Below are 22,124 nucleotides of genomic sequence, written 5' to 3'. Positions count from 1 at the left end.
TGCGACCAAATTATGATGAATTCATGCTTGTAACATAATTATGTTGACTTTCAGATCTTTTTGTCGACTTGTCATTTATTCAGAAGTTTAAAAATTCAACATGAAAATGTGTCCATGCCCAGTTTGTGCCATCCAGTTGATGTTGTATTTTTCTGACAAGTCAACAATAGGATCTGACAAGTCGTCATAATTATCTGATAAGTCGACATAAATATACAACAAGTCAACACATTTATTGGACAAGTTGACAAAATATCTGACAAGTTGACAAAATATCTGACAAGTTGACATAATTATCCGATAAGTCAACATTAATTTGACAAATTGACATAACATCTGACAAGAAGACATCATTAATTGACAAGTTGCTAAAACATCTGACAAGTTGACTTTTCAGAAAATTATGTCAATTTTCAGATAATTGTGTCATCAGAAATCAGATATTATCATGATGTCAGTTGATGTCAGGTAGTAGCAATAACACACTTTAATATCAAGATACTGAGTTTCTATAGCCATGAGGATTATTATCTGACAAGTCGACATATCACAAAATAAATTTCATATTTTACTCAAGCCCAATTCATATTGTTGTGTCCTGATAGGTTTTTTTTTTCCAGGACTCAAATACTTAATTCCATCAAACTTGTTATAAAGGGATGTACTCTCAAAACAAAATATCTTATTAAAAAAGTTTGTTTTTTTATGAATTCTTTTTTTTTTTTTTTTTTTTTAAAAAGCCAAATTTTTAATAAGCTGCTGTGATTATGGGTGAGGAAGAGATTTCCCCCTTCTTCATTTCTGGGTGGTATATTCAGGGACTTATAAACTATAATATATTTACATACAGTATATTGTAATAGGAGGGGAGAAAAATGTGACAGACCAGACCAGGATTTGAACCCGGACCCCCTGAATCTCCAGTTAGGTGCTCTATATACCAACTGAGCTATCTGGCCCTGATAGTTCTCACCCGTCTGACTGGCACAATTTATTACATTTTCAACAGTGAAATACATGTACTGTAATTTAATTATTTACTGAATAAAAGTGATATTTTGAAACAGTGTGGAAGAATATCAAAATGGTATTCTCACAGAGTGAGAATATCAGAAGTGTGGCAAAACTCGAGATTTTCCTTCCCATCATGAAGAGTATTTTATTAAAAAAAAAAGAAAAACTCGCTGGTCTGTTATAAGATAGAGAGTAAATGAACCATCCTGACAGAGACTAAAACTGCCAAAGTTTCTCCAAATACATGTATGAAGTTAAAAATCCATGTTTGCAACGTTTTTCAATCTCGCAATCACTTAGCTATGACATTTCAACCGCTCAACTATGACATCACAGCCTATGACACCGTGTTATGAAAAGACAGAGTCAAAGGGAAAATCAAAGAAAATGTAATAAACAGAAATTTCAAAGTTGTGTAGATGAATATGGAATTTATTTAATTCATGAGACAGGATTTTTAAAAAAATCAAAGAAAATGTAATAAACAGAAATTTCAAAGTTGTGTAGATGAATATGGAATTTATTTAATTCTTGAGACAGGATTTTTAAAAAAATTTTACTCATGCTTCGCACTCTTGAAAATATAAAAAAATATCCTATCCTACTCGTGAAATAAATTCCATCTACAAAACATTGAAATAGAATATCCTCTATAGATATACACTGTACTATTTAGGTCCCTGATATATCAAACATAAAGATTTTGACTCTTGCATAGATGGCAGACTTAAAGAGATTTTCATGATATACCAATTAACTTTTAAATAATTCAAAACATTTTACATGAGTTCGGTTCATTTCAATAATCTTGCATTATTTTAAAACAATTTTCATTTCAAAATAAGGTCTAATTATAAGAAACCCTTGTGAAAAACAGTTTATAACATTTGTTTCTTTTTATCTAATATTGTTTCACTCTGTAAAAATAATGTATTTCAAATAAAAGTAAAGATTAAGTAATTTGATATTAAAAGTTATCCCCCTTTAAAACTTTTGAAAATGCCGCGCTTTCAAAATATCCGGGCACTTGAACTAAACCAAAAATGCCCTCGTTTCTAAACTCATCACCGCCATTTTGATTACTTAGCACTGAAAAATATGTCCTTTGATGGACAAAATACTACACAGCTTCAAGTAGAAAATATAACTGGTGAGAATTACTGAACTCTGTATATCTTAATTACTAAAGTTCAATGATTTTTGAACTCTGAAATACTGTATAATCTCTTATCATGCGGGCTAATTTCTGAGTAGTGCGTCCGTGTTTCCTCAGAAAATGAGTACTGGGCGCAGTGATATGTTTTTCATTCACAAGTTCTGTTGATTGTGGTATTCCTACACGGGACCGATATATAAATATATTTGTACGCACTTTAATCACTGTCTTTTTATGAATTATTGTTAAAGTAAATGTCTGTTAAGTCAAAGAAATCTTATCAGTGAACGGTGATGTATTTTCCATTGTTTCATTGACGGATTGGGGAGATGTTGATTTCAGTTTTTCGAATTAACTTCTTACGGAATCCCTAGACTATTTTGCGACATAGTCCTAACAACATCTGTATATAGTGTTATGTGCATATAGGGTTTCTTGCTTCTAAATGCTAAATAGAAACACAGACAACATCATGTTGACAAGGATGTAAAGAAATATTGGACTATATATACAATAGATCTAGTAGACTTGAAGGTTTTACATCATTAGATTCAGAGATAGGTTTCCCTGAGTTGTAACGTTAATGTTCAGCTCAATCAGATGAAACTCAGATCTTAAAATTAACAAGACATACAAATGAGCCCACTTAACATCAATCGTTTCATATGTCAAACTATTGTTTCAGGCTTTTCTTGAGCATGCTGAGATCAATTTAAGCAGTGCTGCAATTCATGAATTTAGGAAAACTATACTGTTAAATGTGAATTATATTTATTTAGTGAGTTTTTAGTTATACTGTGAATTTCCAATGGAGTTCAAAATCTGCTGATGATGCTATATATTTCATTTCCTGAATGAATTTGTTTTGTTAATTTATCATACAAGTTGAATTTAACCCTGGAAGTCATAGGCACTCCCCTGGAGCTTAATTGTTAAAAAATATATACAGGGGCGTAGCTTCCATTGTGGCAATGAGGCAACTGCCTCACTAGATTTTTCACCACCACCACCCCTTCCCATAATCAAAAATACATTGCAGATAATACGTAAAATTAATGGCAATTCTTTTAACATTTTAAGCAGTTCTATAATGTTGAATTGAAGTTCTAAAGAAATGAAAGCAAAGTTTAATAAGATGAGCTTTCACCTTTAAATGTTTCAAAACTTTTAGTAAACATATTTATTAACTCTTTTACATTCTTTTACAATATGAAGTCTTAAAGAAACCAGTACAGTAAATGAAATTTCATTGCATTTTAAAACCCCCAACTCCATTTTCTGTCGGAGTACACCCCCCCCCCCCCCCCCCATGACAACACCCGGAACCTGCTAGTGGCTTAAGGCGGCCCCAGACCTCTTGCTCCTACATGTATATGACATGTATGGTTTTGCCTCACTAGAATTTAAAGTCAAGCTACGCCCCTGCTATATCTACTATACTATAAAACATATGTTTATAGTATAGTAGATATATATTTTTTAACAATTAAGCTGGGGAGTGCCTATGCTGGAAGTAAGTGGAAGATGCTACAAACAGAGCCATAAATAGATTTATAGCGGTTATTAATGTTTCTGCACATGGTCCAAGCATTAATTGAAGCATTAAAAATTTTGACAAAGGATGAAGGGTCAAAATTTGGTTCCCTGGTATGGAATGTCCTAAAGTGATTCTACGTACATTCATTTGGTAAATTCAGTAAATGCTGTTGAGATTTCAAGACCTAGTACATTACAAATGTTTTGTGTATAGATCGATGGAATGATAGTTTTCGTATGATATTTCCTTTTGAGTTATTCCCCTTCTATGCCATCTTAATTAGAGGTCAGTCTGGTGAAATTTCTTCTTTAAGTTACTATAAACTTGTAATATTTGTGTCTTGTCTATGTATGAGAAAAAAAAAATGCTACAATATGAAAATAATGACTTTAAGGAGGCTTTAACAAACATGCAATATTTTCCACACCTCAGTGCTTTGATGGCAAGTTTAAATTGGTTAAATAATAAATAGGCTGTCAGAAAGTATCAAAATCTTAATCTGAAATACCCCAGCCTTACTCTTTGGAAGCCATCACCTGAATATCAGAGACACGGTAAAATGTAATTGGAAAATACACTTTTTTAAACAAAGTGAAATTTTAATTAAGCTTAAGTTCACTGCATATATTATATATTATTATAATATAATTATAATATATGCAGTGAACTAAAGCTTAAATTTGAATTTTATTTATATGATAATTATACTTGAATATCTGATGAGGAATTACTTGCATATCCTTGTGTCTAGATGTGAATTTCACATTATTAAAAGAAAATGTTTTTAACAGAATGTTTAATAACTTGCACAGGGTTTGACACTAAGGCACGTCCGACCGACCCAGTCTAGTAAATGAGTGGTCTGGTCATGTGAAATGTACGTTAACTAGACCGATTGGTCATGTTGATAAAATAAAAAACCCATTTCAGTCTTTCAAATAAATATACCAAAAACTTTTAAAGAATTTTTCTTAATTTGTTCCGATTGTAAACACAGCCATTACTCCATAAAGAAAAAAATCCCCGTATGACACAATCATTACTTTAGTCATGGTTGTAATAGACAAGTCGCGTTAGAAATTAGCGTCATTCAATATCAATATATGGTATAAATAGTTACTAAAAATATATTCTGCAATTAATTTAGTAATATTAAAGCTTACAATATTCGCAAGTCTTGATGAAACCAACTCAATTTGCTAGTCGGTCAAATTCTTGACGCACGAGAAACAATTTCAAAATTAACTCGTTAAAATTAGCGATTATAAGAAATGAATTTGCAGATTTGGTCAGGGCTAGTGATTTTACGGTCAGGGCTAGTAAAAATTATGGGAAGTAGCCCAACTGGTCTAGTACTCATAAAAGTTAATGTCAAACCCTGTTGCATGCCTATTTTTTTTCATTGTAGATTATGCCCAGTTATTTTCTGGAGCAATCTCCCATGTGGCCCATGTCACAGAAACGGGAGAAATTGTGGCTCTGGTGGAGTCCCACATACTGGACCCACAACAGGAAAACATAGACCCCCAGGTACTATTTTTAGGTCAAAAGAGTTGATAGAAAGTGACTTGTTGCCATCTGATATGATGCTAAAGAATTCAAGTTGAACAACAACATGGTTATACACGCCCTATGTAATCTTACTAATTCTTTGACTTTCTTTGCAGACAGTACAGGTACAACACATTCAGGGAGAAGATGGACAGATGGTGGAACAGCTGGTGTTTGAGCAGATTCCTATTGCTCATATTATCACCACCACAGAACAAGTTACTGAACAAGAACCACCAAAGGTCAAGGTCAAAGCTAAGGAGCCAAGGCAACCAAGCATTAAACCTCCAGTTGGCAAGGTTTGAAATTTTTTTCTTGTGTTTAAAAAGTTTTATTTTTCAAAGTTTTATAATGTATACCAATAAAGTATAGATTAATGTTCATCAATGAAAAACTATTGAACAGGTTCAATATTCTTGAGATGTATACTTGCTTATGGTAATTAATCACACAAAAGTGATGGAAATAATTTTCTTTGAAGGGACCCTTTAAATGTGAAACCTGTGACAAAAGTTTCCCCAAGTGGCCTCAGTACCAGAGGCACATGAAAGCTCACGAGGAGGACAAACCCTTCAGATGTCCTCACTGTGCCATGTCCTTTAATGTTAATGACAACTTGAAGCTCCATGTGGCTACTCATGTCCCAGCCAATGGAGAGCCTACATGTCCTGAGTGTGGAAAGAAATTTTCAAGGATTGCCAGTCTCAAGGCACACATCATGCTTCATGAGAAAGAGGAAAATCTTATGTGTACCGAGTGTGGAGATGAGTTCAGTTTACAGGTTTGTTTTACAAATTTTCTGAATGGAAGACATTGGTGGTCATTTTACATAGAGCAGAATTGTACTTTCAAATATAATTTGTAATGGATAAATTTTGAAGCCATCCATTTTCTTCAAATCAGTAACATTTGATGTATCCAATTTCGAAGTTTGAATTAATTGATTACTGATTATTCGGTACATTCAGGGGGAAGGATTCTGAGAATGGTATTTGAATTCCTAAGAAAGGAAAGCCAGAAGCTATTTACCATAGTTTATAAAAAAAAAAAACACACACTTAGATTATGACTCACTGAAGGAAATCTTTTTATTTCATCAGAGCCAGCTTGATAAGCACATGCAGGAACACAGACAGGAGCAGGAGGGAATGAAGACGTATCCTTGTAGACAGTGTACACAGGAATTCACCAAGCCTATCTTCCTAAAGGAGCACATGAAGCAACACTACAGAATCAAGTTTGTAAACCATGTTATCATATTAAAAAAATGTTTTTCTTCTTTAAAAAAAAGGTGAAAACCCATCAATAATTTACTGTATTAAAAGGAGAAAAAAAAGGATGCACTGTGACATAAACAAGTCTGTAATTCTTGCACTCAAGGAACAAGACTTTCCAACTGATTATCATGATTGTGGAAATGACTTTTTATTGCTTTGTAGATCTTCCCTGTCTCATAGACCTTACAAAAGAAATGTGGACAGATCAGCCTTCCATTACAAGTGTCAGCATTGTGGGAAAACATTTCAGAAACCCAGTCAGCTTCAGAGGCATAATCTCATACATACAGGTATACATTACCAAAGGGCAATAACTCCTACAGTTCAATTCGTTTTGAACAAGAAACATAAAAATTCATGTAGATACACACAGAGCATAAAATTTTAATATAGAAGTACTGCAAACCAACTTTTATTTGCTTGTGAGAAATATCTGCGAGTTTTGTGACCTTGGTTTACTCGCAGATATTTCTTGCCACAAACTATTTATTTCATTATTATGTATTTATGTTGAATATTTCCTCAATCATGAAACTTGGTCATCCCAGATAAGTTTGAAACTGAAAAATAATTGCAAATGAAGAATGTCACAAACAAAAGTTGGTTTACAGTATGAAAAAAAAAAGAAGTTTGAATTTTATGGAGAATTTTATTTTTCAGGTGAACGACCATTCAAATGCAATCAGTGTGATAGAGCATTTAATCAAAAGGGAGCACTAAGGATCCATATGAGCAAACACACAGGGCTAAAGCCCCATCCCTGTGACTTCTGTCCCATGTCTTTTGCCCAGAGAGGAAATTTAAGAGCTCACATTCAGGTACAGTTTGAAGGGTTACCAAAAATTTTTTTGTTATTTTTAATCAATACAAGGATTTTCTTTCCATCAGAACCACATATTCTTGATTGTTTATTTTTTGAGATCTCATTAATTATCAATGGCCAATAATGAAATATACCTGTTCATATAATTTATTAAAAGAAATTTTTTTAGAGAGTACATACCCTGGGAAGGGATGGAGAAGATGGCCCCACTTACCAGTGTGATGAATGTAGCTGTGTTTTTAAGAAGTTAGGCAGTCTTAATGCTCACATTAGCCGTGCTCATCAAGACAGTGAGGTAAATAAATGCTTAAAACATTTTTATATACTAATAAAAAAAATTGCTAAAGACATAGTCTTAGAGTTTGGACTTTAGAGACAGAGTGGTCTTATCTATAAGTTTCAATTATTTTGAAGTGAAATGTTTCCTCTATGAATTTTAGTAATTTTTAAAAATTTTCCAGGTTCTTCCTACTCAAGTGGGCATAAAGACTCCTCTGACTGATGTGGTCCATATTAATCAAGTAAATAATAATTTTGTGATTGCAATTCTCTGTTTGTGAATTTTTTGTGATACACGTATTTCAATTAAGACATTGAATGTACTGTCCACAATTTAAATTTGAAATACTTAATTTTTTTTTGCATCTATATTTCTTAGGTAGGAGACATGACAACGTCAGATGATATCTTACGTCAAGCACTTGAGAACAGCGGCCTTCCAAGTGGATCAGAAGTGGTGACTGCCGTAGAAAATGTGGCGGTGTCAGGAGCCACTACTGTCCCTGTATCATCAGCCCCAGTCACCACCTCTTCGGATCCTCCCGCGATAGCTCCTGACAATGTTATACGTCCACCTCCACAGTACACTCAGAATATTTCAACCATGACAGTTCATGACACTGCTACAGGTCTGGTTAAGAGACATGTGATCAGAAAGGTAGGGAATAGCAGCCTCGATTAGAGTGGACTGTATAATGGTCAGAACTTAAGGTGTTAGATTAACTAGTTGAAAAAATTAATTGAACATTTATTTGAGTGTTGGTGTTGCTCTAAGAGTATTTTACTGTGTGATTTTTTAATGCAAAAACTGCTATAAATCAAACTCTTGTTTGATTCATGATGTTATGTTTTGCTATAATGCTTTTCACATAAGGCACTCATACTTCATTCAGTAAATTGCATGAAATATCAGAACAAAGTGTAGGATATTATTCAATCATGGTAGGTCAATGGATTTAACTCTTCAACAGGTAAATGGAGTGCGGTGGCATCAGTGTACCTACTGCAGCAAAGAGTTCAAGAAACCTAGTGATCTAGTGAGACATATCCGCATTCACACCCATGAGAAGCCTTATAAATGTACCCAGTGTTTCCGAGCCTTCGCAGTGAAGAGCACACTGACTGCCCACATCAAGACACACACAGGGGTCAAGGACTACAGGTGCACCACCTGTGACAAAATGTTTTCTACACAAGGAAGCCTCAAGGTCCACCTTAGAATGCACACAGGTAAGCTTCCAAGTATAAAAATTAAAATGTACATTTTTTTCCTTACAACAATATATATATATATATAATTAACTGTTCCTCCCAGGATTATAAGGATTCAAGGAGGAAATTATATTACAAAATTAAATGACACCATTGTAATTCCTAGAAAATTATTTTTCTTGAAAAATCACGTGTTTCAAGTGATTGATTTTTCACACTTCAGAAATATTTTATTTTGGATGTAATATCAACAACTTATTTAAAGGACTTTTTGTATTTTGGTATAAATTGATATCCATGAAATTAGACCTCCACACAAAAGAGGAATTTATTTAGGTTATATGTATTATATATTTGGAAATACAAAACTTAATAGGTGCCAAGCCATTTGAGTGTCCTCAATGTGACAAGCTCTTCAGGACCTCAGCTCACAGGAAATCCCACATACAGTCTCACTTTAAAGAAATGCAGGAGGAGGCTGATGGAAGTCCAAAAAAGAGGGCCTTCAAAAGGATCTCCCACAAAATGGGGGACCTCCCAGATATTCCACTGCAGGAACCTATACTCATCACAGACACAGGTAAGAAGTAATATTGGAGTTCAATTATTGTGGATTTTTTGGGTGCCACTTCCTTGTGAAATTACAATCTCATTGAATATTGATCTTTAGGCTGTATCTCTTAATGAGATATAGACTCTTGAAATTTTGTCCCCTTGAAGATTTAAATTCTAATCAATTCTTGAAAATTAGCCCCACAAAATTAAGATGATTCCATAGAACAGGTATATGATTTTTCCTGCCCTATTGAAGTACTTTCTGTTCAAGGAGCAAGACTGAAATGAAGAGTACATCTTAAAGTATATTTACCAAATATAACTTTGTAAAGAAAACTGATTAAATATTTTATTTTTCCATATATTCCTTCCTCAGGCCTTATCCAGCAGCCCTCCCGACACAGTCTATTTAACCAATATCTAGGGGAGGCTGGGAGTGTTGACAGACCATACAAATGTGGGTTCTGTCAGAGGGGATTCAAGAAATCCAGTCACCTAAAGCAACACATCAGGTCACATACTGGTGAGTGCACTGTGTAACTGGGAGTTTCTTGTGTACTATTGACAATGAAGTTGTAGTAATCATATGTACACAGGGTGTCATATGTAATTCCAGGATTTTATGAACATGGCGTTAAAAAGAATAACTCAATATCCAGGTTTAATCTCAGACTTGAATTATTATTATAGATTTATATATGCTCTTTACTTGGTCATGAGGAATGATATCTTAATTGAAGAGGAATGATATCTTAATTGAAGAAAATTAGCATTACTTTTTGATGGGTCATTTCATCATTTAAAGGAGAGAAGCCTTTCAAATGTCTGCAGTGTACAAGATCATTTGTGTCCAGTGGAGTTCTGAAAGCCCATATTAGGACCCACACAGGACTAAAAGCATACAAGTGCCTGATCTGTGACAGCATGTTTACCACTAATGGCAGTCTGAAGCGCCACATGTCGACTCACAGCGAGGTCCGTCCATTCATGTGTCCTTACTGTCAGAAGACTTTCAAAACAAGTGTCAACTGCAAGAAACACATGAAAACACACAGGTATGATAAGATATCATGTATGAATTTTTTTTAACAATTCAGGAAAATTTTATAAAGGAAAAATATGACCCATGTAAATTGGAAGAAAATTTTTATTAACAATTCAGAAAAAAATTTATAGAGAAAAAAAAAATAACCCTTGTAAATCGGAATGAAAATTTGGCAAAGGAATATAGAATATTGAAACATTTTGTTGATCTTATGATGAAATTACATGCTTTTTATTTTGATGAAGTGTAGGAATAATTATTTTGAAAAATTGCCTACAGGGAATTTTTTGATATTGCAGACATGAGCTAGCTATCCAAGCTCTACAGACTGATGACCAAGATGGTACTCTGGTAACTGACAAGGAGAAGGAATCCGACCAAAATCTGGTTATTGAGAACCAAATGGTAGAACTGGGATTTAACCAGCAGGTATTTTTGATAAAACGCTCATTTTAGAAAGTAATGTTTCTGTAGAGGAAGTGTAGAATTGAGTTTGAGAGTTTAAAATTCAAATATTTGAAAAGGGTGAAATACATTTTTAAAGTTTTCTAACTTGTTTCAGGAGCTGACAGTGCCAACCTCTGGGGCACAAGGAGACTTGGGACAGCAGTCTATCTTAGCAGCTGATTCTCTGGATAACTTCCAACAAGCCCTGAATCAACAGGTCTGTAGCTCAGCCAAACGCAAATGTTCTGAATTTCAAGGCAGACAGACATAAATGTTAAGTGGTCAAAGATCAAAGTTTTGAGGCGTGTTACATTTTTTTATATCTATTTATAATTTCAAATCGGAGTGAAAGGTGACAATAATTTCCCAGAGTGAGTATTAACATGTCACTGCTGTATGTCAGGTCAAGGAGAAAGTTTAACTTCAAATTTTAAAGGTGTTAAATAAAAAAAATTGCAACTACAAACCACACTGTATTTTATTTAACTCATTTTGTTTGAAGGTAAACGCAGCTATGTTAAGGCTTCCCGAAGCTTTAAAATGCGCTCAAAACATAATATTTCACTGCGAGGTCGGTTTTGGTTTTAATTTCTAAGTTTTGTACTTTAGTACGTCCAATTTGTATAGAGGGTTCCCTCGGCTTTATATTAACATGTTTGTTATGATATCACATGACTTTGTTGATCACGTGACGGTCATTTATAATTTTTTGAAGTGCTTCACATAAATCGCTTCGGCGCAACTGATTAACACAATAATTATTAACATTTTGTTATATAAATAAACTCATCGTTTCCTTGTGTATCCGAAATGTGCTTGGGAAAAGTCATAGTATTACTTGGATACAAAATATTTCGTGAGGAATTCAACTTACCTACAAATTTGAGGGTATTTTCCACAAAATATCGTAATCTGTATTAAAACAAAGCCATCACACATTTTTCCCAAGCAAGATTCAGTTAGAGAACAACCTCTTCTTACAGATTTTCACAAAAAATCTCAGATTAATCCTCATTAATCACCTGCGCCAGACTCTTTTATACACACAAAATAAATTCTACCTCAAACCACGGGGTACATTTCAAAAGGAAATTTTTCGAAAGCATTTTGAACATGATGAATTTCAATCAAGGGTACGTAAGCGATGTATTTTTAAAATATTCAGACATATAAGACTTAAAAAACCTTTAACGACCCTTGTATTTTGCAAAAGCTATCTAGCATTTTACATGCAATTTAAAATAAAGTGTAAAATTCATGACACTCTCCCCGTCATAACATCTCAAGTTGGCATTGACTTGACGTCATTTTCCATTATGACGTCATATTTTGGTAGTTCAGAGGAGTGAAGGCACAGAGTGCACTGTGATTTTCTACGGGAAGCCTTAACGTACCTGCGAACTCATTCTAAATAATTGTATCTTTATTTTATTTAGTTGTTTGGACAACAACAGACATTTACACAGAGTCTGCTAGGTTCTGGACAACAGAATTTCAGCCAACTGAACTCCCAGATGAATGCACAGTCTGACAATAGTCAAATAAATACAGCCGACAACAGCCAGTTAAACAGTGGTAACCAGTTCAACACCCTTAATAGCCAAGTCAACACACAAGTACCCACCCAGATAAACACACAGATAGGAGGATTCAACCAAGACCAGTTTAACATTCAAGTAAACATTAAATTTTCACATGTTCACTATTACAGTGGTTACTTTCAGGAAAATTAAATGCAATATTTAATAATAATAATATATAATATTGTTAAATTTTATTTAATACTAAATAAGCATGTTTAATATTGAGTAAAAATGTAGGTCATGTACTAATGTTGACATATCATGAGTAAGTGCTACAAGCTTTGTTATGTACTGTTCTTAAGAGTATCTTTTGGAGAGGATCCTGAATTTGCCAACAAACAAAAGACCATCATATGAATCCTGCTTAAAGAAATACACAAAGTACTAAGAGTTGATTGATTATTCTTATTACATCAAATAATGTCTCATTAATTTTTTTCCACATTCACAGCAGAGTAACCTTGACATCAATAACCTCCAAGCTACCTTCAGCTCTCAAGGTGTCACTTCCCTGACGACCAGTCTCCCCAGTACATCAATGCAGAACATACTGCCTACAAGGTCAGTTTATCAAAAGTTAAAATGTATATCACATTTACATTAAAAATAGTTCATTTCAGAAGGAGTTATTCTGAAAAGGTGCCATCTACCATCTCTGAATTTACATGTATTAACCCACAACTTACTAATATCTGTATGATACTTATCCTTACTTTTAGGTGATAAGATATGAATTATGGCAAAGTATCAAGGCAATTTTCTTTTTTTGGTATTTGCAGTGACATGTCTTTACCAGAGGCAGAAGAACCTGAGACAGTGTCGGAAACTGAACAGCCCAGTGCCGTCATCCACAGACAGCGGATCGAGCCTGAACAACCATACGAGACACTAACTGGACATAGTCGCAAATCTTACCGCTGTGATATATGTGTTAACAAAGTCTTCAAGAAGCTCAGCCACCTTAAGCAGCATTACAGATCACACACAGGTTATTATACATAGAACTAACTCTAAAGAGTCTTGGTAAATCGAAGAACATGTATTTAAAGAAATATATCTGTTGATGATCATCTTGTCTGGCTTATAAAACATAAATGATGGAAGTACAAGTAGTGTAAATTTTGATAATTAGAAATTAATGAAAAAATACATTTTGTGAATGGGATTTAGATCTATACTGTATTTTTTTTTTCTTTTTTTTTTTGCTTTAGGAGAAAAACCCTACAAATGTATCACCTGTGACAAGAACTTTGTCTCGTCTGGTGTCCTGAAGTCTCACATGAAAACTCACATGGGAGCAAAGGATTTCCGCTGCGAGATCTGCCAGGCTGCCTTCACTACAAATGGTTCTTTGACTCGCCACATGAATGTTCACATGTCATTCTCCAATCGTCCATATAAATGTAGTGAATGTGATCAGACATTTAGAACAACTAGCCAATGTAAAAGACATGAAAAGCAACACAGACCAGGTATTTTTATCAGCTGCAGTCTCAAAACTTAATGTTTTGATAATTCTTTTTCATAAGATTATTTCATGATAATAGATAATGTATATATTTTGAAAGACTGCATATTCAAGCAAATGAAATTTCAAAAACTGATTGAATTTTTATGAAATTAATTTTGATAACTTTAAATTATTTTGGAATGAGTGAAGGTATGTAATCATAGCAATATAAACCAAATTGCACTCTGTTATGTAGTTAAAAGAGTAAAATGCATTATAATTTTTCCGTAGATTATGGAGAGGAACCCCAGCCATCCACTCGAGTCAGAAACAAAGCTGTGGTCCAGGTATCAGAGGAGCAGACTAATGTGTTGACCAGAGATCATGAACAGGACAATTTGTCACTCTCTCAGAAAATCCTCCTGGAATCTTCCAAGAAGGACAGCTCGGCAGAGGTGTGTACTATTGTTATCTATTTAACAGTAGGAACAATATTTCCGTTTTTATATTTGTTTGTCATTAGGATGCTTTTTTCATGCTTTACAACATTTCTTAAGGACCCTCTATACACCGATGAAAAATGTTTTTTGGACTTTGAAAAAATTATATAGCACAAAGGAGGATATTTTGAAATTAACTAACTCATTTTTAATATAGGGAGCGTGCCTTTTTTATTCAGGAAAAATCTTCAAAGACAATGAAGTAATAATAAAGAAAAATTGCCTCTACTTAGGAAAATGGATAAAATACATGTAAATAAAGTTTTCAAATACTCTATCTTGGTCTAATATAATGTTTAGAATACTTGGATTTATTTTAAATTATGTGATACAGTTCAAATTACAATTTTTTTCTATTTTTATGTTAAATGGTGGGTCAGTCTAATTACACAAAAGTACCCTGAAAATAGGGTGCAGTGTAGAGAGGGTCCTTAAAGCTTAGAATTATTGTTCAGTGTTTTAAAATCAGATTGTCTGTCAGACTTAACTTTCAGATAATCTAGAAACAACCAACTTATGAGATACTAGCTCTATTGTGATTTTATCACTGAGATTTTGTTTGTTAAATGACACTGCTGGCCTTCAATCAAGAATTCAGTGAATATTTTCTTTCTCAGAAAAATGATGAAGATGCAGATCAACACACAGGAACAAAACATGCTCATCAGTGTTCGCACTGTCCAAAGTCCTTCAAGAAACCCAGTGATTTGGTGCGGCACATCCGAATCCACACAGGGGAGAAACCTTATTCTTGTGAGATCTGCAGCCGCTCATTCACAGTCAAATCAACTCTTGACAGCCACATGAAAACACATGGGACCAGTAAGTTTTCCCAAGAAAAGCCTGTATTATGTATTATATACATACCATTAATGCCCGAGTTGTATATATTGTTTATGTACTTATTACATGAAGGTTTATCTTTCCCTCTCTTCTGTTGAAGTCTGATATAGTCCAAATCTTTTGAGAAGTTTGCATACAATTTGCAATAGTAAACAAATGATGCCAGCCTCATGCAACACTCTTGACTTTATCAGATTGATTAATGCCTTAGTTTCTTATCAAATTTCCCTTCTCTCATTTGTTCTTAGATTTTGGGCTACAATGAATTTATTTTAACTTTATTGTTCTCAACTGGTAGGTTCAATGTGTCTCTTTTACAGAACTGGCAATCACAATATTAACTACCAGGTATTTATTGATATACAGAGGATATCTAAGAGACAGAGATGATGTGTAAATATTGTAACATATTATTGTCTTCTTTTCAGACCACAAAAAGTTCAGCTGTCACATATGCTGCTCAAGATTTTCTACCAAAGGAAGCCTTAAGGTTCACATGAGGCTGCACACAGGAGCCAAGCCTTTCAAATGCCCCCACTGTGATCTGAGATTTAGGACTTCTGGACACAGGAAGAGTCACATATTGGGTCACTTAAAACCAGACCTGCCGAAGAAGAGGAAGACAACCTTTGTGAATGATGATGACCAGTCAAGCCAACCACAACAACAGATCAACATGATCAATGTTCCGGATATTCAAAATGTGATGAGCACTAGTCAAGCCAGTGGTCAGGTGATCAACATTGAGCCTGCTCTCTTCCAATCACCTAACATCATGCCTGTGTCCCTGTCTTTACCTGATAACATGGGTCAGATCCAAGAGAGCACTCTAGCTGCCCATGTGCTACAAGGATTAGAGAATGTCCAGTTACAGTTGACCGGTAGTGTTGGTCAAGGCGGAATACAGATCACAGGACTTGACCCCAGTATCTTCTCCCAGACTGTTCAGATTGATGCTAGCTTACTGCAGCAGCTACAACAACAAGGAAATGTCAACATCACCATTAACCCCAGTGTACTCAATCAGGGCATGCAGGTGGCTGATCCCAACCTGGTGCAGGGACTACAGGTAAATGACCAGCTTAAAATGTGTAGGGATGAGAAATATACTATTAAATTCAAAGTACTGTAATTAACAAAATTTTATTAATGATATGCCACTGAAATTTCTTGAGGGATGGTTAAGGGAGAAAATTATATTGAAATAATTTAAAGAAAACAGGTTAAGTGTATCTCTTCAAACAAATAGATGTGATAAGGATGAGGAAAATCTTAGATTTTGTACCAATGAATTTATTTTACACTTTGAATTGGTAGATTCAGACAGTGGGAGACCAGGCAGGACAAAGTGTGTTGGCTCAGCCCACCATCAACTTAGATAATCAACAGTCCATCATCCAGATACCAACCGGATCACAGGACGGGGCTCCGAATGCTTTTGTTGTCACTGCTGATGGGACACTGGCTACTGATCAACAGGTAAACTTAAAACTGTTTAGCTTCAAAAAACAATAATAAAAAATTTGATGTTAATGCACTTGTAATAGGAAGAATATTGGATCATGTCTTATAATAAATTAAAGATAGTGCAATATGTTGCTGGATAGATGCTTTGTACAATTGTGTGCTTTAGTTCTTTTTACTCTACTAACTAAGATTCCAATTAAGCAGATATTGAATAAAGAGTGAGGTTTACTTGATCCACTAAATGACCCTGTCAGTAAACCAATTAACCTAGTTATCAAGTGTCATCCAGTTGAGTCCCTTTTTCCATCACTGATAAGATTAAATTCCTCTTGGTGTGTGCAATTGCAAAGTTTTTAATTTTATGGAAAACTAATGCTAAACTAATAATTAATATTTGAGCAGGGTTCTTGATCCAGAAATCAAAATGTGTACTACATGTATTTGTCATGTTCAGATTTTCCAATATATATACTTGTAAACTTTGGATCAGAAGTTGTGTTCCATTTAAAATATCTAAAATATTGGCCATTCTAGAAGAAATTTCATGAAATTGGAACAGTGATTCAATTCATGATCTCACAGTGCAGATTCATGAACTAGATATGGTCTTCTTAAATTCAATTCATATTATAGGCATTGGACACTAAACATTCTTGATTTTCCTGCATTTATAGGGCCAGATAAGGTCTTTTTTTAACATTTCTCTTCAAATAGATGGATTTAGAATATTTAGGAATATAGTACACTTACTTTGATATGCAAATTCTGCATTGTACAGATTACAGTGAACCAGGGTGATCTGCAGCAGGTTGAGGGTTTGGTGACCCAGATAAACCCAGAACTAACAGAGAACATTCCCCAAGAAATACCACAGGAGATTCCTCCACCATCAGAAGCCATGGAGAAGATTGAGGAAGGAGAGGAAGTGGATGAAGAAGAGGATGATGACCTCTCTGGATTGGATGATTCTGAGGAAGAAGAAGAGCCCTCAGAACACCTTGGAGCAGATGATCCGGAACACCTGGGATCCGTGGATGATGAAAACACTGGTCTCCTTCAGGATCCGGATGGTAATCCAGATGAACAGGATGGCTTGGCTCATGCTAATGACACACTGACTCATGGAAGTGAGTCTGCTAATGTCAGTCTGAGTGATGCAGTGCCAAGGGTTGAGTCAAAGAAGCATTTTTCTGCTGAACGACAGCATATATGTGGGGTAAGAATTTACAGTCCCTTAACTTTTAGGATATCTGATTGAAGAGTCTTCAATATTAAAAAAGACTGATGTCAGAGGAATTAATTCTGTGTTTGTCATTAATAGGTCTGTCATAAAGGATTTAAGAGGGCCTGCCATCTCAAAGAACACATGAGTATTCATACTACACCAAGTGGAGCATCAAAGCAGTCCAAACCCTCAATACACAAATGTTCAGAATGTGATAAAACGTTTCAGAAGCCAAGTCAGCTCGAGAGACATTTCAGAATTCATACAGGTAATGATAAAAAAGCTGTGTATGTATTACATGACGTTATAGTGAAATTTAATTTTTAGAAGACAAATAAAAAGATGAGAAACCTAAGTGAAAAAAAAAACAAACTGATACATATTTTTTTTATATCAAAGACATGTCATGATGTTTTTAAAAAAAATCCTCTTTAATTTTTGTAATTGTATGTTAATTGCTTGTTAGTAATGTTAAAAGTAAACATGAAAAAAAGATTATTTTTATTTGAAGGAGAGAGACCTTTTGTGTGTCAGATTTGTAACAAAGCCTTCAATCAGAAGAATGCATTGAACATCCACCTTAAAAAACATACAGGTGAAAAGCCACATAAATGTGATTATTGTGAACTCTCCTTCTCCCAAAAAGGCAACCTTAAAACCCACATAAAGAGGGCACACCACATGGACATGGTACACAGCATGAATCTCCCCAAAACACTTTATGTCCCTCCAACAGCTGGGGGACTGGAGGAGGAGATGAATTCAAAGGGGGAGGGATCAACTGTGGAGGAGGATCAGATGAATTTAGAGCAAGTGGCTCAGGAATTGTTCCCACAATAACCATGCTGTTAACTTTATTTGTTTCCAAGGTAACCAATCACAAGTGGACTTGCTTCCACAGCAACCAATCAGAAACATCATTAAAAGAACATCTTAGAATTTTCTTTTTTTTTGTGTGAAGGTTATGTTATTTTAAATAGAGCCAATTAGAGTCTCTGTAGTCTTCAGGAAACAGAGAGTACCATGGATAAAATTTTTGCAGTTACAGGAAATTTTATGATTGGTTTGTGAAAAAGTTGTTAATTATAAAGGAAGACCAGACTTGTGAATGACAGAACATATTAACTTATTCTAGTCATCAAATTTTATTATTTAATTAATTAATGTGTGCTTTAAGGTGTAAACAAGGTAAATGATCCAGGTGTAAAATAAAATGGTGATGTGACATTTATTGTAAAGAATTCTTTTTGTAAGATTAATTTTTAACTTAAAAAGTCTGATTTTGATGTGCTTCCAAAATAAAATGTTGAACCTTTCACTAGTGTTTATTGTATTTTCACTCATTATTTATTTTTCATTTTCAAGTGGATTTTTGTGTAAAGATGTAAATACAAGCAGACCACAATAAGTTATTGTTTTGTTTTGAGGGAGGTATTTGGTAATGCATGTCACATGTCTGGAGAAGTAGTAGGAACAATACAGTGTTGGTGACATATATTAAGGACTCTCATAGACTTTTAATACAGGTTAAAAAATGAACATGCTGCAAAGTACCTATGCAACACTAGAAAGTTTGAAAACGCAGAAAATGTTAGAAAGTTGTCCATTATCTAACCTGATAAACTAATTTGTCAAGGTTTATGTAGTTTCTTCAGGGTGGTTTTCTTTGTTTAAGTGGGAAGGTTTTAGTCATGCATGGGTGTTGTAGCTTCTTTTGAAGGGATGGTTTTAGATCAGGGATGGAAATTTGTAGGTAGGTAGGCTTGGTACTGCAGAGGAATGGCAATAGTTGTTGTCAATAGTTGTTTATGGGGACACATTGATAAGATAACATATCTAAGTATGCTATTTAAAGTCATATCTTTGTTGACTTGCTGGGCAATCTTTAAAGATTCCTCTATGCAACTTTTTTTTTTTAATGAAATGGTATCAAATATTGTCACAAGTGCATGAGCTAAAGACATTAGTTTGGGGCTACCATTGATAAAAATCACAATATGTCAAAAGAATTGGAGATGTATTTTGACCCTGCAAAGTCATTTTGATTAAGGACATGAGGTATGAAAGTATTTTTTTTAAGCCTCCACTTTGATATGGAGAAATTTTTAACTTATACTTGAGACAATGATTGGTTGTGACTTGGGGGTATGTCCTGACCCTACTATAGGCTTATACAGAACAAAAAAGGAAAGTGATAACCTGATGATGCATTATAAATCAAAATCTAGGTCATTTTCATCAATAGGTCACATAAAATCCTCTTTAATTCTTAAAATATCATTTCAAACTCAGTCTACTGCTCCTGATTTGGTAAAACTTAGAAAAGGGAGGCATCAATATTCATAAATATAAAATATTTGTTGTTTAAAAGTAGCTTAAAAATAGAGGCCATGATGAAGGGCTCTTAATACTGCATTTATAACCACAAAATAGGATAATTGATATAGAGATCAGAATAACAACTTTTTGGCAGAAATATGGATGTCATCTTTCCTGTTGTAAGAACATGTACTGTCAATACATCTGTACTTGATCTCAGCAGGACTGACAAAAAACTCCAAAATATATGAAGGTTTAAGATATCAAAGTTGAGACATAAAACGTGACTGAAAGAGTAGCGACTGTAGATTCACTTCTACATGACAGCAAAATGTGCATCTCTGTTGGATCCAGCCCCCCCCTGTTTTTGTGACTAGAAATTTAGTGAAAATGAATACCGGTGTTTTTTTGTTGTTAGATATTGCTTTTATTATACATAAAGTACATCTAAATTAACTTGCAACACTGATCTAACGAAGACCTAAAATCTGGGAGCTTTCAGGGGCTTCGCCCCAGGGCCCCCCACCAGGGCTTTGGCCTGGATTATTTTGGAGGCCTTGAGATGGGCCCCAGACCCCTGCCCTAATGGGCCTACCCTTTGTAAGGAATCCTGGATCCCCCACTGTGGATGTTTAAAGTTCATCTTTATATTGTTATGTCATCACCATTGAAACAATGGTCTTTCAAATGGGACATTGTCTTTCCATAAAGCACTGGACAAAGAAAAGCCCAGCTCCGTTTCTCCATCACCTTGCACAAGGTAACTCCAGGTCAAATGTCAACCTAATAAAACAAGGTCATTAGTTTAAGATTCTCTAAATTAAGTTAAACAGCAGGTGCACAGTTAGTAAGCTTTAAAATAGATTAGTTTACTTTCATCAACTGATGAGTCACCTGTTGTCTGGCCATTTTATTAGTATATTTTACCTGTAAGCACCTGTCAAAGCTAGCAGCAAATGCCCTCTCAAGAATTTTCACCTAAATCAACATTTTTCGGTTGCAGGACATTTTGAGTCATTGCATCATTATCTTCATGTGTTGGTTAGATGATTTTTGCCCAAACCTTCAAGAAGTCACTTAAATTCAATTTATTGAAAAAAAGATACTGGATTTTTTTTAAAATATGTTAAAAATTTTATGTCCAGAAGTTTAATGACCACCAAATGAATTGCAACATGTTTGACATTAATTACTTGGATATGTAATCATGTTAACTTTGCTTATTACCCCCACATATTTTTAGACAATTATCTGGATCACCTGTCTCAGACTACATCCTGCAGTCTAATCCAATTCTTTTCTTTTAATTTGAATCAAGAGAATTGTTTCAAAGTTATTATTATATATGATTTTTATCATGGATTATTTTTATGCCCAGCTATGAGTGTGGCTGGGGCATATACAAGTAGTGTTTATCAAGTCCATCTTCCATCCTTCTGTCCATCACACTTTGCATTTAGCCCAGTTTCAAAGAAACTATTCAAAATATTTTTATCAAACCTTATATGCCAATAAACATTGGTGACAGCTATAACTGCATCAACACTTTTTGACCTTGGTCTTTCCTTTGACCTCACTTTTCTTAAAGTTATGTTTAGCACAGTTTCAAAGAAACAAATCAAGATAATTTTTATCAATTTTCATAAGCTGATACATATTGGTGTGAACTTGTAAACTGTGTCAAAATTTTTTACCTTGACCTTCCCTATGACCTTTAACCTTGCTATTTGTTGTGTTTAAAACACAGTTTCAAAGAAATTATTCAAGAAATGTTTATCAAACTTCAAACACTAATACAAATTGGCGAGAGCTATTCAACTGTGTCATAATTTTCTGACCTT

General features: G+C 34.3%; 1 protein-coding gene across 1 annotated transcript; it reads left to right on the top strand.

The window, feature by feature from the left end:
• The first annotated feature begins 2,065 nt into the window (after window positions 1–2,065).
• On the top strand, window positions 2,066–19,282 carry LOC133188355 (zinc finger protein 236-like). The gene is made up of 27 exons (XM_061323738.1): window positions 2,066–2,164; window positions 5,116–5,237; window positions 5,375–5,557; window positions 5,740–6,039; window positions 6,359–6,495; window positions 6,698–6,825; window positions 7,196–7,353; window positions 7,528–7,653; window positions 7,820–7,879; window positions 8,017–8,295; window positions 8,609–8,867; window positions 9,226–9,429; window positions 9,781–9,927; window positions 10,210–10,459; window positions 10,749–10,878; window positions 11,012–11,113; window positions 12,333–12,572; window positions 12,931–13,040; window positions 13,259–13,467; window positions 13,691–13,951; window positions 14,221–14,384; window positions 15,047–15,251; window positions 15,701–16,341; window positions 16,590–16,751; window positions 17,518–17,955; window positions 18,061–18,232; window positions 18,476–19,282. Exons 1-27 carry the CDS (start codon window positions 2,113–2,115, stop codon window positions 18,802–18,804), a joined length of 5,568 nt encoding a protein of 1,855 aa, XP_061179722.1. The 5' UTR covers window positions 2,066–2,112; the 3' UTR covers window positions 18,805–19,282.
• The last annotated feature ends 2,842 nt before the right edge of the window (window positions 19,283–22,124 follow it).

Source organism: Saccostrea echinata, unplaced genomic scaffold (genome assembly GCF_033153115.1).
Source record: "Saccostrea echinata isolate AGI-Se365-2 ecotype Australia unplaced genomic scaffold, CSIRO_AGI_Sech_v1 ptg000016l, whole genome shotgun sequence".
NCBI classification, from domain to species: Eukaryota; Metazoa; Mollusca; class Bivalvia; order Ostreida; family Ostreidae; genus Saccostrea; species Saccostrea echinata.
The sequence above is the reverse complement of the archived record's forward strand: the minus strand, read 5'-3'. Positions and strand labels throughout refer to the sequence as shown.